The 17,258-nt window shown below is 43.4% G+C and overlaps 1 protein-coding gene across 3 annotated transcripts in view; it reads right to left on the bottom strand.

The window, feature by feature from the left end:
• The window catches only part of LYST (lysosomal trafficking regulator), a 722,897-nt gene that overhangs the window by 256,506 nt on the left and 449,133 nt on the right, over positions 1–17,258 (bottom strand). For all 3 annotated transcript variants that reach the window (XM_073560091.1, XM_073560092.1, XM_073560093.1), the window contains exon 32: positions 13,738–13,814. In XM_073560091.1, coding sequence (XP_073416192.1) covers positions 13,738–13,814 — 77 coding nt within the window. The remainder of the gene's footprint in view (positions 1–13,737; positions 13,815–17,258) is intronic.

The raw sequence follows: 17,258 nt of genomic DNA, 5'->3' as shown, positions 1-17,258 counted from the left end.
CGCTGCGGAACTGCAGCAAAATCCGCAGCGTGTGCACACAGCCTTAGGGTTAGGGCTAGGGTTAGGGCTAGGGTTAGGGCTAGGGTTAGGGTTAGGGCTCAGATTAGGGTTAGGGGTGTGTTGGGGTTAGGGTTGGAGTTATAATTGGGGGTTTCCACTGTTTGGGCACATCAGGGGCTCTCCAAATGCAACATGGCGTCTGATCTCAATTCCAGCCAATTCTGAGTTGAAAAAGTCAAATGGTGCTCCTTCCCTTCCAAGCTCTGCCATGCGCCCAAACAGTGTTTTACCCCCACATGTAGGGTATCAGCCTACTCAGGACAAATTGCAAAACAATTTTTGGGGTCCAATTTCTCCTGTTACCCTTAGGAAAATAAAAAATTGGGGGCAAAAATATCATTTTTGTGGAAAAAAATGATTTTTTTATTTTCACGTCCGAGTGTTATAAACTTCTGTGAAGCACTTGGGGGTTCAAAGTGCTCACCACACATCTAGATAAGTTCCGTGGGGGGTCTAGTGTCCAAAATGGGGTCACTTGTGGGGAGTTTCAATAGTTTAGGTACATCAGGGGCTCTCCAAACGCACATGACACCCGCAGACCATTCCATCAAAGTCTGCATTCCAAAACGTCACTGCTTCCCTTCCGAGCCCCGACGTGTGTCCATACAGTAGTTTTCTCCCACATATGGGGTGTCAGCGTACTCAGGCCAAATTGGACAACAACTTTTGGGGTCCAATTTCTCCTGTTACCCTTGGGAAAATGAAAAAATTGGGGACTAATTGATCATGTTTCTGGAAAAAATACCATTTTTTTATTTTCATGCCCTGGCATTATAAACTTCTGTGAAGCCCTTGGGGGTTCAAAGTGCTCACCTCACATCTAGATAAGTTCCTTAGTGGGTCTAGTTTTCAAAATGGGGTCATTTGTGGGGGGTTTCCACTGTTTAGGTACATTAGGGGCTCTCCAAAGGCAACATGACACTCGCAGACCATTCCATCAAAGTCTGCATACCAAAACGTCACTACTTCCCTTCCGAACCCCGACGTGTGCCCATACAGTAGTTTTCACCCACATATGGGGAATCAGCATACTCAGGACAAATTGGACAACAACTTTTGGGGTCCAATTTCTCCTGGTACCCTTGGGAAAATAAGAAAATGGTGACTAAAAGATCATGTTTGAGGAAAAAATACGAATTTTTTATTTTCACGCCCGGGCGTTATAAACTTCTGTGAAGCACTGGGGGGTTCAAAGTGCTCACCACACATCTAGATAAGTTCCTTGGGGGGTCTAGTTTACAAAATGGTGTCATTTGTGGGGGGTTTCCACTGTTTAGGTACATTAGGGGCTCTCCAAAGGCAACATGACACCCGCAGACCATTCCATCAAAGTCTGCATTCCAAAACGTCATTACTTCCCTTCCGAGCTCCGACGTGTGCCCATACAGTAGTTTTCTCCCACATATGGGGTATCAGCATACTCAGGACAAATTGGACAACAACTTTTGGGGTCCAATTTCTCCTGGTACCCTTTGGAAAATAAAAAAATGGTGACTAAAAGATCATGTTTGTGGAAAAAATACGAATTATTTATTTTCACGCCCGGGCATTATAAACTTCTGTGAAGCACTGGGGGGGTCAAAGTGCTCACCACACATCTAGATAAGTTCCTTAGGGGGTCTAGTTTACAAAATGGTGTCATTTGTGGGGGGGTTTCCACTGTTTTGGTACATCAGGAGTTTTCCAAACGCGACATGGTGTCCGATCTCAATTCCAGCCAAAAACGTCAAATGGCGCTGCTTCCCTTCCGAGCTCTGCCATGCGCCCAAATAGTGGTTTACCCCCACATGTTGGGTATCAGCGTACTCAGAACAAATTGCACAATAACTTTTACGGTCCTGTTACCCTTGGAAAAATAAGAATTGAGGGTGAAAAGATCATTTTTGTGGAAAAAATATGATTTTTTAATTGTATGGCTTTATGTTATAAACTTCTGTGAAGCCCATGGGGGTTCAAAGTTCTCACCACACATCTAGATAAGTTCCTTAGGGGGTCTAGTTTCCAAAATGGTGTCATTTGTGGGGGATTTCCACTGTTTTGGTACATCAGGGGTTTTCCAAACGCGACATGGTGTCCGATCTCAATTCCAGCCAAAAACGTCAAATGGCGCTGCTTCCCTTAAGAGCTCTGCCATGCGCCCAAATAGTGGTTTACCCCCACATGTGGGGTATCAGCGTACTCAGGACAAATTGCACAATAACTTTTAGGGTCCTGTTACCCTTGGAAAAATAAGAATTGAGGGTGAAAAGATCATTTTTGTGGAAAATATATGATTTTTTAATTGTATGGCTGTATGTTATAAACTTCTGTGAAGCCCATGGGGGTTCAAAGTTCTCACCACACATCTAGATAAGTTCCTTAGGGGGTCTAGTTTCCAAAATGGTGTCATTTGTGGGGGGTTTCCACTGTTTTGGTACATCAGGAGTTTTCCAAACGCGACATGGTGTCCGATCTCAATTCCAGCCAAAAACGTCAAATGGCATTGCTTCCCTTCCGAGCTCTGCCATGCGCCCAAATAGTGGTTTACCCCCACATGTGGGGTATCAGCGTACTCAGGACAAATTGCACAATAACTTTTAGGGTCCTGTTACCCTTGGGAAAATAAAAATTGGGGTGAAAAGATCATTTTTGTGGAAAAAATATGATTTTTTAATTGTACCGCTGTACGTTATAAACTTCTGTAAAGCCCTTGTGGGTTCAAAGTTCTCACCACATATCTAGATAAGTTCCTTGGGGGGTCTAGTTTCCAAAATGGGGTCACTTGTAGGGGGTTTCCACTGTTTAGGTACATCAGGGACTCTCCAAACGTGACATGGCGTCCGATCTGAATTCCAGCCAATTTTGCATTGAAAAGTCAAACGGCGCTCCTTCCATTCTGAGCTCTGCCATGCGCCGAAACAGTCGTTCCCCCCCACAAATCAGGTATCAGCGTACTCAGGACAAATTGCACAATAACTTTTGCAGTCCAATTTCTCCTGTTACCCTTAGTAAAATAAAAAAAATTGAACCTGAAGTATTTTTTTTGTGAAAAAAAGTTAGATGTTCATTTCTTTTCAAATATTCAAAAAAATTCCTGTGACGCACCTAATGGGTTAATAAACTTCTTGAATGTGGTTTTGAGCACCTTAAGGGGTTCAGTTTTTAGAATGGTGTCACTTTTGGGTATTTTCTATCATATAGACCCCTCAAAGTGGCTTCAAATGTGATGTGGTCCTAAAAATAAAATGGTGTTGTAAAAATGAGAAATCGCTGGTCAACTTTTAACCCTTATAACTTCCTAACAAAAAAAAATTTTGGTTGCAAAATTGTGCTGATGTAAAGTAAACATGTGGGAAATGTTACTTATCAAGTTTTTTGTGTGCCGTATCTCTGTGATTTAAGGGCATAAAAATTCAAAGTTGGAAAATTGCGAAATTTTCAAAATTTTTGCCAAATTTCCAATTTTTTCACAAATAAACGCAAGTTATTTGAATGAAATTTTACCACTAACATGAAGTACAATATGTCACGAGAAAACAATGTCAGAATCACCGGGATCAATGGAAGCGTTCCAGAGTTATGACCTCATAAAGGTACAGTGGTCAGAATTGTAAAAATTGGCCCGGTCATGAACGTGCAAACCACCCTTGGGGGTGAAGGGGTTAATATTAGACAGTGTAGGACCGCCCCGACCACAGAGTCACCTTGTCGATGGTGGACGGCTTTTATGCTGTTTGATCAAATACAGTATTACTAAGAACACTGTATTATTTAAATGCACTTTTGCTTTATACTTATTTAATTACAGCAGGGTTTTTTTCATTTTGTCTTTTGTAGGTTTTGTATAAATCTAACATTGTGTACGCAGGGATATGCGTTTACATCAGTTCACATGCGGATGCGAATGCATGCGTCGTTTTGCGTTGTTCGGCGGTGTCCGGCGAACGCAACATGTTGCTTTTTTTGAGGCGTCAATTATGCGCAGACCTGCACATGCTGATGAGTGCATCAAAACAATGCATTACTGTCTAAGGGAACGCATTGGTACGCAAGGACATGTGTACGCATGAGTTCGATACACATGCGTATTTCAGAATGAGCAGGTCCAGGAAGTGATTTCACCACCTGCTAATTGCCAGCTGTATAAAAGGAATTGTGGACACTGAAAAGCCATTACTCTCCAGACTCTGGATGTGAGTAGAAGACTGTCTATATAAGCATAGAAGCTTAGAAAATGTCTGTCTCTGCAGTCTGTACTCTGTACTATTTTTTTTTTCTGTTCCTTGTAGACTGGTTGCTGCTCCGGTCCCGGACTACTGTTGTGGCTTGCATTTCCTGTTCAGGATTTTTCTTTTCCCGTGGTGTGGTACTGGCCCTTCAGTTCTACTGTCCAGGATTTCTCGGCATTTCAGTGGTGTGGTATTGGTCCTTCAGTTCTCCTGTCCAGGATTTCTCTGTTCCGGTGGTGTGGTATTGGCCCTTCAGTTCTACTGTCCAGGATTTCTCGGCATTTCGGTGGTGTGGTATTGGTCCTTCAGTTCTCCTGTCCAGGATTTCTCTGTTCCGGTGGTGTGGTATTGACCCTTCAGTTCTCCTGTCCAGGATTTCTCGGCGTTCTGGTGGTGTGATATTGGCCCTTCAGTTCTCCTGTCCAGGATTTCTAGGCGTTCCGGTGGAGTGGTATTGGCCCTTCAGTTCCCCTGTCAAGGATTTCTCGGCGTTCCGGTGGTGTGGTATTGGCCCTTCAGTTCTCCTGTCCAGGATTTCTTTGTTCCGGTGCTGTGCTTCTGTCCCGCCTGACTACTGTGCTGTTGGTCTACTACCTGTAATGTAAGTATTGGTGTCCATTGTGTTTTTTATTTTTTTTTTGTTTGGCTCTTAACAAGTTTAATTTTTCTTCTCTGTTCTTTTCTGCAGTATTCCACTTGACTGCTGCCTGCTATTCCAACTTGTCCTCCAGTGAAGCTTCCCAGAGTGGGCATGACACTGATTTGTAATCACATTTGATATACTGATTGGCATGTATTGATTGGCAATACTAGTAATGTATGTGTGCTCAGGTGGGCACCACAAAAAATGTACCATATATAAAATAGCTAGGTGCAACACTGTACCAGGAAAGTAATTAATCAAGAGAAGCTACACGTGTTGTGCGTTGTGGGCAGTGTGATTATTCCCAGGCAATCATTATGTAATCCAGCATTGCACTTTCTTGCCAATTGACTTGCATTAGATTTTTTCAGATCTAATCATTATGCCATAATCTACTCATTGATATCATGAAATTATATATATATAATTATTGGAGATTTTTTCTTTTCTCCTGCAACCTTCCAAAAAGATCTAAACCCCTTTTTTGGTGCTTCATATTGTATTATGAATTGGGAAGAGAGAGCATTGTTGGAAATATATACATTTGGGATATATGTAATGGTTTCACTAGAATGAATACTGCATGTTCTTATATGTAAATATATATCCACTTGCCCACACTTATTTCATCTACTGTTTTTTAACTGTTTTTATTGTGCACTTGGTTTGTCTGGCAATTGCATCTTCAATAAAAGCCTTTTTGCATATTGACTTAATGCTGTGGATGTGCACGTTATTCTGTGCTTCTTTTTTCTTCTCTTGACTGGCAATACTACACATTTGGTAAATCATGTATTTTCTTTACAGGTACCTTCCAGTGCAGAACAGCAGGAGCAGTCGAGTGGAAATGAATCTTCCCAGGATCGTCGGCCTCAAGTTTCTGAGGAGGAAAGAAGGGGTGTAAAAGTTGTCTTTTCATTATCAGAGTTGTAATTGAAATTGTTTTGAGGTTTACTTACCATTTTTTTTTTAAATTTGATCTATAGGTTCCACAATGTCAGGAAGGCAAACCAGAGATTGATAACGACCAACTCATTCAATCTGTGCAAGAGCGAGCAGCGTTGTGGGATCCCCGTGATCGTAATCATTCAGACTCAGCATTGATTCGATAATTTTTTTGACTAATGTTTTTCATTTATTTTCCACACAGAACCTGGAGCAGCACAACACAACCTGGACCGTCCTCAGTTGGAGTGGCCCTTCATCGACCAGCCAACAAACAGGCCCAATCGCAATCATCCACCAGCGATGGAGCAACCAGGCTGGGGAACAGGCAGTCAGTCCCATCTGGTTTTCTCCTCTCCCAGCCCCTTGCCACTGGTTTTGCTGGGTCTTCTCGTCTGTGGCAGAGGGCCTGGGAGAGGCTAGTCATGCCCGAGTTTCTTCACTTAGGCTCGATCTTCCGGGATGGAATGAAGGCGGTTTTAGAGAGAGTGGATAATGGGTTCATTCAGGTAAACACACTTTTCCAGGAAGTGCACAGAAGCTTTAACCGCCTGCAAGCCGACCTTCAGAGACCGGCGCAACATTTTTTTCATCAATAGAGCGGTGCGTGTCGAAAAACCGAAAAGAAAAGTTGTCAAGAAACATTACCTACCACCTCCACCCTCACCTCCCAATGTATCTCTGTTTCCAAGTCTGTCCCCACCTTCCCTTGGGTCTCTCCCTTCTAATGTGTCAATCCCTTTCAATTTGTATTCCACTCCTAATGTGTCATCTTCCCCCAATGTTACATCTGCTGCTAATATATCTGACCCAATCCTCCAATTAACTGCCACTTCATCTTTAACCACTTTACCAACCACTCCTAGCCAATCATTACAGCCCGACACCCCCCAGTTCCACAATATCACACCATTGGGCAGACCCCGAAAGTAAACCTCATTTTTTTCTTTTTTTATGTTTAAAACAATGTTTAATTTATTTTTGTTAATAAAAATTCTTTTATTTCTCAATCCCTGTCTCCCTGTGGTTTTTTCATCTCTTTATTTAAATATGTGTGTATTGTTGAGTGAAGTACTAAGGGGTCTTACAGTCAAGGTCCTTAGTATTAAAGTTACGGTCAAGGTGTTAGTAATAAAGTAAACAAACATTACAGGTACATTTTACTTATTAGCGGCTTAAACCATTTCGTCTTGCCATGCCACACATCCAATATCCGAAACAAAGTAGGCAGCAAATTTATCCCTCACTTGGGCAACTTCCACTGTAGTCCTCAGAGGGTGATCTTGGTAATCCTGCAATGTGGTAGTAACGGGTTCCTCAAGTAATAAGTGTTGACGGTTGTCACTCTTTCACCAGAATGTAATTGTGCAGGACAACACACGCTTTCACAACCTCATCAATTGTCTCAATTTTTAGATTGATGGCTGTTCCCAAAATGCGCGATTTAGACACTAGCACTCCAAAGGCGCTCTCCACAGTTCTTCGTGTCCTTGTCAGTCGGTAGTTGTAAATCCTTTTGGTGTGATTCAAGTCCCGACTTGAGTATGGTTTTATGAGGTTGACACACATTTGAAACGCCTCATCCCCGACAACAACAAATGGCATTGGTGATCCTTCAGTGTTCGGAAGAGGTCATGACTGTGGAAAATTGAAATTATTCCCATACTAACGTTGGCCCATGTCAGAGTCTGTGAGTCATTTCCTCGTCCAAATGAGCCAACGTCCACGGCGACAAATCGACAGTCAGCATCTGCAATTGCCATGAGAACAATCAAAAAGTATTTTTTGTAATTGAAATACTCAGATGCATTTCCAGCAGGTTTCATAATCTGAATGTGTTTGCCATCCACATCCCCCAAAAAGTATGGAAAATTAAAAATGTCCTGGAATTTTTCAGCATTTTCCAGCCAGAGTTCAGTTGTGGGTTGGGGAAGGAATTCTTCATGCAGAACGTCACATAAAGCACGGCAGGTGTCTCCAACAATCCCAGAAAGCGTGGACACTCCAATCTGGAATTGAATATGTAGAGATGATAAGGTTTCTCCGGTAGCCAGGAATCTGCCGAACAGAAAATGGGGAAAAAAAATCAGTACATGGCTTTTAGAACAATCATATTAATGACAGGTGTTTCTTTTTCAAAATTACGTACCTCAGGGTCACCAACAGACGTTCCTCAGCAGGAATTGCTCGATGTAGCTTTGTGTCCTGCCTGGTGATGGATCCTCGGACACATAGCAGCAAGTCAAGGAAGTTCTGTTCCAACATTCTCGTGTACTCGAAAAACTTCACAGGGTTTTTACGTAGCTCTGTGTACGACGAGTGGTATGCGCCACGGCTTTCTCAGACTTCATCGATGGGGTGTTGCCAATAGCGATGACGTCTTCTCCGTCTTTCTTCTTCACAAGCCACAGCAAAGGCAACAGCCAATTTTAATGACAAATCAAGATTAAGAATGAAGCTCTCCATGCTAAGATCCATCTTGCAGCTGGATACAGCAGCAAAAGATGAGGATTTCATCAGTGCAGTGTGTCTATATATAGAAATCCCATGAGACACACCCAATGGGTGTCTAGTGTCAAGGAAATTCTACTGGAAAAACATTGGAAATATCAAACGCATGCACATACACTGCAAACACATGCAAAAACGCATACAAACGCATGCAAACGCAGCTTTTTTGGCGTCATGCGTAAGATGATGTGGATAAAAAATGTTGCGTAAACATGCATTTGCTTGCGTTTTTGCATGCGTTTGCGCATGCAGATGATACGCTGCGCACAGAAATGCTAATGTGAACCTAGCCTAAGCGGAGTAGAAAGTGAAACTGACTTTAAGAAAGAGAAGGGAAAATGAATGATGATGTTCCATGACACAACGGAAATGTCAATGAAGATGAATGCTTACTATCTGCTGTACATAGTTCCACATAAAATATTCTTGAGTAAAAATACATTTATTTATGAACTATGGTCTCCCTCACTGAGCTATTTATCATCAGGTCATGGTGGGGCAAATAGAATGGTATCATGCGTCTACAAGGGGCTTATCGGCATCACAGTAAAAGTCCACACACCCAGTCAGGATCCCCATTTCCATGTAATATGCTGTGGCATGAAGCATGAGTACCTCGTCCACGGCTACCACTCCGCACCACATTACACTTGGCATAGTCGGCAAAGGGATGAACTAAGAAATGCGGCGAGGACTAGAGAAAGATGGAAAATGGTAATGAAAGCATGCTTAGAGATGGTCGCAGGAATGGATCCAAAGATGGGGGTTTATGGTACAGTACATAAACAAACCTGTTCATCACAGGTGTAGAGGGCATGGAGGATCGTTCAACCCTCCAGAGGTTTCGTCTTCAGAAGGGAGTGTCTTGCAGAGAATGAGCAGCCCATTGTGGAAGGTGCACACTATAAGAAGGTGAGATGGAAAAGAAATGCCTGCCCACCAAGATGTGATGAAAGAAAACAGGCAGAGGCACTAGATAAATGGGATGGACTGCGAAACAAAGCCCCACCCAGTGAAAGGCAAAGCAGTAATCAGGAGCACGCAGCGACTAGGAGGTCGGCGCCATTAGTTTGGTGGGAGCCGGACAGTGAAATGAAAAGTACTATACCAGGAGAGCGAGAATTATAGTGATGACAGAAGAAGCCTGGATGAAAGGTGGTTGGAAAACGCCTATGTTTTGTTTGTACCTAAAAGCAACCAGAGCGGAGTCGGAGAGTGCAGTGGATGGCAGGGATCAGAGCGATTCCGAGAAGACTGAGGTAGGCTACATACCTAGTTCACAGTCAGGTGTTGGAGAAGCATGCTTGCGACAGTTAATGAAGCTGGTGTTACAGCATGACACGATACAGGGATTGATGACCCGCATAGCTGATGGTATGCTAGTACTGCTGGAAAAGATGCCACCGAGGACCGTGTTTCTTTGTGTCCTGGATTGCAGAGAGGCAGAAGAGCCCAAGGCCTGAGGTCCGAAGGAGAGGTGAGGCTGGGAGATCTGGCGGAGGTCACCCGGTCCCCTGAACGGAATGGAGCTGGAGTAGCGGGACTGGAGCTGGAGGTCGAGCCTCTTACCCTGGCCTGGTTTGAGGATTGTGGAACGGCAAAGCGGCTAGTCACCATACAGGCTAAAATACCAATCTGTAACCCACCTACACATATGGTGGTGAGGGTCACAGCCAGGGCCTGGTGAATTGCCGCGGTAGCGGAAGAAAGAGGAGAGGAAAGAGGAGAGACGAGTCGGCAAAGGCCTGGGTTGATTGCCCTGAAGGAGATCGTTTGGCTCACTGACAGCCAAAAGAAAAAGTCCTGTCCTTTGATAAAAAAGCAGGGGTACGAATTCCTTGAGGAAGAACATACCAGACACATCATGTATGTGAATCACTGGTCTGGTAAATGGGACTATTTCCTCTCTCCTATGCACAGCCTACAGCCCATGGAGTGGGTGAGGTTCCTGAAAGAGGATGGGCCTAGGGCATGCTATTCGGTGGCCTTCTCCCAAGTGAAGACGGAGAGAAAAAAGGAAAAGTGACTTGAGCAAACAGAAGGGTTAGTGCGTGATGATGTTCCATGTCAAAATAGAAATTTCCATGAAGATGAATGACTACTGTCTGCTGTACATAGTTCCTCATAAATTATTCTTCAATAAAAATACGTTTATTTATGAACTATGGTCTCCCTCACTGAACTCTGTAGCATCAGATCCTGACTGGCAGAATATAATGGTATAATGGTATGATGAGTCTTCAAGGGTGTATAGCCATCACAGCAAAAGTCCACACACCCAGTCAGGACCCCCATTTCCATGTAGCGGGCAGCTTGAAGCAAGAGTTTCTCACCCATGGCTACTGTTCCGAGCGGCATTACACAGCAAAATATCAGCTATAGTGTATATTTGACAGCTGCCACATTTACCTTTTTAAGGGGATATGTTATTTTCTTATTTCTCAGGTCAGTAAAAAGTCATATTAGTATTGGTGGTACATAAGAGCTTAACATGTCTCTGTAGTTGTTAACATCCACAGTATTATGCATAACATAATATTCTACAAAACACAACTAGAAACATACCACCAACAGAGATGTCACTGAAGCCCCGTTATAATACAAAAAAATGATAATGAGTAGGCATACCATATGAGTAGATGCAACTCATCACTTTAACAAAGTTCCTAGGTTAGTGTAGACCTAGCAAATTTGTAGGGTCCCTTGTCAGATCATGTAGTCCTACTTGTTTTAGGTTTCGTCATTCACAAAAAGTAGATGTAGCTCATGTCTAAATTTTGACTGCACTCAGCAAACTAATGGTAGACAATGTGCTATAATTGGTCTTAAAGGGAATCTGTCAGCAGGTTTCTGCTATGTAATCTGAAGACAGAAGGATACAGAGGCTGAAACACAGAATTCAGGGTTATGTCACTTGTCAAAGTGCGTATTGTTGTTTACTAACTGTGAATGATTTATCACTAAGAGATTATCACTGCTGGACTACATTAGTCCGGCAACGCCCCCACCCCCATTATAATCACAACACTGTCTATGGACATTGTACACAAAGAGCCTAATGTGGGTGGGGGCAGATTTCTCAGCTCGGCTTCATTGTAAAACTAAATCTATGATTGTGAAAGAACAGCTGCACCCAGTAATTTAAGTGATATATTGTTGGGTTCAGATTCTCTTTGCCTACAGCTGTGCTCAGATGAAATAGCAAAAACGTGCTGACAGATTCCATTTAAGGAATATTAGGAAAACTTGATTATAGATGTGACTCCTGCAGCCTCAAACTTCTGGCCACTACACACATAGATTACACATGTTTACTTGCCCTGCAGAGCGGTCACATCTTAGAAGTAGAGGGTGAGCAGAGAAAAAAGCTGACATTTCCTCCTTCCATCTTTACCGACTGAGCAGCTACTTGGATCGATTTACAGAGCAGCAGTCAGTACAAAGCTGTCCCTGTACACAATCCAACAGACTGTCCATCAAGATATCCATCTGGGATACACAGGAAAATGTGTGCTCTTACACAAAATGCTGATGCTAATGCAGGAGCACGGAAAGCAGAGAGTAAGGGTCCAGTTTCACATAGCGACGCACCAGCGATCCAGACAATGATACGACCTGATAAGGATCGCTGGTGCGTCGCTACATGGTCGCTAGTAAGCTGCCAAATAGGCAGATCTCTTCAATGACGCAGCAATCCAACAGCGATCCGTATAACGACCTCAGCGGTCGTTGGGACCCTGTCACACAGCAGCTATTCTGACGACTCACGCCTGTGTCCCTGAGTTCTGCGTCGCCAACGAGGTCGCTTGTCGGTGTCAAACACAGCGATGCATGCTGGCCAGCGGAACGCCAACGATCAAACAATGGCCCAGGACATTCGAGCATGATCAGCGATATCCAGCGGGGGGGCCGGTCGCCGCTATGTGTAACACGTAGCGAGATCGCTGGCAAGGTCGCTGTTGCATCACAAAATCGGTGACGTTTCAGCGATCTCGCTAACAATCTTGTTGTGTGAGACGGGGCCTTTAGGCTGGGGTCGCACTGCTTTATGGCAGTCCATTAGACGGACTGCATTACACCGCGGCATAACGCGGTGTAACGCTGCCATTAACCCCCATTATCAGGCGCATCGCCAACGCATGCCATAATCGGCATGCGCTAGCGATGTGCCGTCATTCAGTGACGGAGCCTCGGACGCGGACTGCAGCGTCTGAGGCTCCGTCACCGCTAGTGCAGATGAATCATCTGCGCTAGCGATAGAGCATAACACGATCGCGTTATGTTATACCGTTAACGCAGACCGTCAAGGCTATGCGTTGAAAGGGCTGCTTTAACGCAGTGTGACCCTAGCCTAAGTGCCTGGAGGTTGAATTCTTAACTGTGCTTTCCTCGGCTGAGGTGAATGTCATTGCCCTCTGCTCTGAGTTGTGCATGACCATGTAGACAGTTTATGAGGGTTTATCCTATTGGAACATTCCCTTTAAGGGTATGTGCACACGTTGCGTATTCCGCTGTGGATTTTTCTGCGCGGATTTGGCTAAAACTGCAGGTATAATGACCTGAGTTTTACCTGCGGATTTAATGCGGATTTCTATAATGGAGCAGGTGTCAAACCGCTGCATATTCCGCACAAAGAATTGACATGCTGCGGATTTCAATCTGCAGCTAATCCGCGCAGAAAAATCTGCAGCAAGTGCACAGCATATTTCATTTTCCATTGACTTTAATGGTACTGTACACCAGGGCCGGATCTGCAGCAGAATCCACAACGTGTGCACACAGCCTAAATGTTCGTAATGTGTGCAAGATGAATACAAGAAGAGTGAATCTTTCTCTATTATAAAGATATGGAAGGGCAGACTGTATGAAGGGCTAGCAAAGGCTTTGTGCTAAGTCACGGGATTTCAAGAATGTTTGGACGACTTCCCAGCAATTTTTATTACAATCATTCTGATTTAATAAATAAACTATTTTTTTTTCTGTCTTGACAATTCAAAGTTTTATTTATTGTTTTACTTGGTATATCTCCAATCAGTGTGTTGGCAATGGCAAAATAAAAGCCTGTTTTTTGGCACCCATCCATTCTATTTTTTCTATTCACTTGGTTTATTTTATTGTACTGGATAAAGATCAATCCGTTGTGAATGTAGAGGTGGGGTATGTGCTTCTATGAGAGTGACAAGCGTTTAAGATGGGAACACCCCCTTAAGTATATCCCCCTTAAGTAGCTACTGCAGCTGTCAAGCGACAAAACATGTGCAGACCATACAGCTCCATAGGTCTGAGACCAGCAGATTCAGTTCTACATTTACCAGCAAAACAATTGGGAACACAAAATCATTGAAATACATTTCATAGATATTTTCTTACTTTTGCTGATTATTTACAATTGTTTTTTTCCAAGCTTCTTTGTTGGCTAGCTCTTCATTCTTATATTTTTCCTGTTCCTGAAAATAAAATGAACAAAATATGCAGCAACGTGACGTATAGGAATAACATTGATGTTTATCTCATATTTCTAACAAAACCTCGGCAGGAGCCCCTTTCTGGCATAAAGTCCTAAAAAGGGATGAATTAAAAGCAAAAATCTGGAGACTCTCCATGAGATATTAATTCTGATTTTTGGTTTTATTGTTCCCAACGCATTCCACTATGCAATGAATAAAGATTTGCAACTGGAATATTTCATTCAGGGATATCTAGGGTGTGGTATTTTAGTGCTCCCTTTATTTTTTTGCACAGTGTATTATACTAATGTCCCATCATATGATTTTATAAAACTACAGTTTTTGTACATGGTTTTGTATTTATTTATGAATGTACTAATTTCAACTACCATATACAGCTATGGCAAAATTTTCAGTTTTTCTGATTTTTGTCTTTATAGGTATATTTTTGAGTAAAATGGAAATTGCTCTTTTATTCCATAAACTACTGACAACATGTCTTCAAATTTCCAAGCACTAAATTTTGTATTTATTTTCAGAAAATGAGAAATGGTCAAAATCACAAAAAAATACAGTGCTTGCAGACCTCAAATAATGCTAAGAAAACAAGTTCATAATCATTTAGAAACACAATACTAATGTTTTAACTCAGGAAGAGATCAGAAATCAATATTTTGTGGAATAACCATGATTTGATTTTTAATCACAGCTTTCTTGGCATGCTTTCCACCAGTCTTTCACACTGCTTTTGGGTGATCTTATGCCACTCCTGGCACAAAAAATTAAGCAGTTCTTCTTTGTTTGATGGCTTGTGACTATCCATCTCCCTCTTGATTAAATTCCAGAGGTTTTCAATGGGGTTCAGGTCTGGAGATTGGGCTGGCTATGACAGGGATTTGATGTGGTCGTCCTTCATCCACACATTGTGTGGCATGGCACATTGTCCTGCTGGAAAAAAATAGTACTCAGGCTGGTTTCACATTTGCGTTTTTTTGCGCTTGAAAAAACGCATACGTGCGCATGCGTTTTTTCCCCTATATTTAACATGGGTGCGCATACCTGCGCGCTGGCATGCGCACGTATGCGATTTTCATGCGCTGCGTTTTTTTGGGGTGTGCGTTTGTATTTCACAGACGCTACATGTTGCATTTTTTGGTCCTGCAAAAAAGCGCATGCGCACGTATGCGCACGTTTTGCGCTAAAAATGGCCATTATAGCCTATGGATGCGCATACGTGCGCACTGGCATGCGCATGTATGCGTTTTTTTAGCGCTGCGTTTTTTTGGTGGTGTCCACTTGTTGTACTAGTTATAAACTTCTAAAGTCAAAAAAAAAAGTCTATATAAAGGAGGTGCCTGCCAAAACTCTGCCACTACTACACTGACAGATTGGAAAGCAGACAGTCACCAAGGAACCCATTATCAGCGCAAGAATGTGAGTATATTACATTATATGCCTGTCCTTTTAAATTATGTATGTACTAATGATTTTTATTATTTTTACATGCAGTATGTCTTCATAATCCGAATATTCCCCATCGCGGCAGGAATTGGCGCAAGCAGACCGTGAGGTGATTATTTTCGTGCATCTGGTAAGTATATCTGCTGCTACTCCAAATCTCTTACGTTTTTTTCAACTTTTTTAAGACATCATCATCATCTTCTGCGGACGGGACTTCTGAGGGCGAAGAGCAGGAGCAGCGAAGCCAAGTCCCGGTGGTGATACGGAATGTATGTATCAAATGATTTGTAATGTTCTTTATTTTTTATCGTCTTTTTTTACTCTTTTTTATGTTTCTTTTTTTGTAACTTTTTATTCAATTTAAATTTGATTATTCTAATGAATGTGTTTTGTCAAGGTTCCACAACGGGATGAAGACGTCTACCTGGATAATGAGCAGCTCATCAGCCTGGTCCAGGAGCGTGCGCCGTTGTGGGACAGCCGTGACCGGCTGTACAAGGACAATGTGGTGACCCGGCGGCTATGGAATGAGGTGGCCGCAGCGTTGATGGATGGCTGGGACAGCGCCACAGCATCCTCCAAAAAGGCGTTTAGTGAGTATTTCCCTGCTCTGTATTGTGACGCAGTGACTGTTGTCCTTGACGGCACTGTTGGGTTTCGTGCTAGGTATATTCTAGCAGGAAACCCAACAGTGTCATCGGGCTCTACAGTGACTGCTTTGAGTATTGTATTGCTATATTGTGCCGCAGTGACTGTTGTCCTTGACGGCACTGTTGGGGTTCGTGCTAGGTATATTCTAGCAGGAAACCCAACAGTGTCATCGGGCTCTACAGTGACTGCTTTGAGTATTGTATTGCTATATTGTGCCGCAGTGACTGTTGTCCTTGACGGCACTGTTGGGTTTCGTGCTAGGTATATTCTAGCAGGAAACCCAACAGTGTCATCGGGCTCTACAGTGACTGCTTTGAGTATTGTATTGCTATATTGTGCCGCAGTGACTGTTGTCCTTGACGGCACTGTTGGGTTTCGTGCTAGGTATATTCTAGCAGGAAACCCAACAGTGTCATCGGGCTCTACAGTGACTGCTTTGAGTATTGTAATGCTATATTGTGCCGCAGTGACTGTTGTCCTTGACGGCACTGTTTTTTTTTTCCCAACAGTGGACAAAGTCCGAACACGTTGGCGTTCGATCAAGGACCGCTTCAACAGTGATGTTCGTGCTGAGGGCCAGGTTCGCAGTGGATCTGCGTCAAGGACCAGAACTAGATACCGTCACTATCACGCGTTGCAGTTCCTAAGACCGGTCCTTGCCACGAGATCGTAAGTATCATAAATTTTGGGTTTTTATTTTTATTAATCTGTGTTTTTCTAATCCACAGCTGATGCCTCTTGTAAAGGCATGGTAGTAATGATTTTCCTTTCTTTCACAGCACCTGGAGCAGCACCCTGCAACCTGGCCCTGGAGCGGTCCTTCCTCGGACGTCCTCTGACCCGTCCCAGCCATCCGACAGCCAGGAAGCACCTTGCAGGTCAGCCACACACACATCTGGTGACCAGGAAGCTGGGCCATCAGGTGTTCCCCTGTCCCAGGTCTCTGCCACTGGTTATGCGGGCACTACCCGCCAGCGGCAGAGGGCCTTGGACAGGAATGTCTTGCCCGAGTTTATGCATTTGAGCGAGGCCTTTAATTCCAGCCTCAAGTCGCTGTCCGACAGAGTTGAAAGCGGTTTTGCACTCATGGAACGTGGTTTTAACCACTTTGAACACCGCTTCAATTCTGTAGAACAGCGCCTTGACCGTCTGGAGGCCGACCTCAACAGACCAGCACACCATTTTTTTAGTAAGATTGAAAAGGGCATGGCGGAACACCTTAGTCCTGAGCAACAGCTGAATGTGCTGCAGGCCTGCAACAATGCTTTCTTGCAGGCTATGCAGCATAATCGGTACGGTCAGCAGTCAGTGGTGTCATTTCCACCTGTGCCA

The sequence above is a fragment of the Dendrobates tinctorius genome, unplaced genomic scaffold, assembly GCF_039654945.1.
Source record: "Dendrobates tinctorius isolate UK_male_01 unplaced genomic scaffold, ASM3965494v1 ptg000293l, whole genome shotgun sequence".
NCBI lineage: Eukaryota > Metazoa > Chordata > Amphibia > Anura > Dendrobatidae > Dendrobates > Dendrobates tinctorius.
This window is presented reverse-complemented; position numbering and strand designations above follow the sequence as displayed.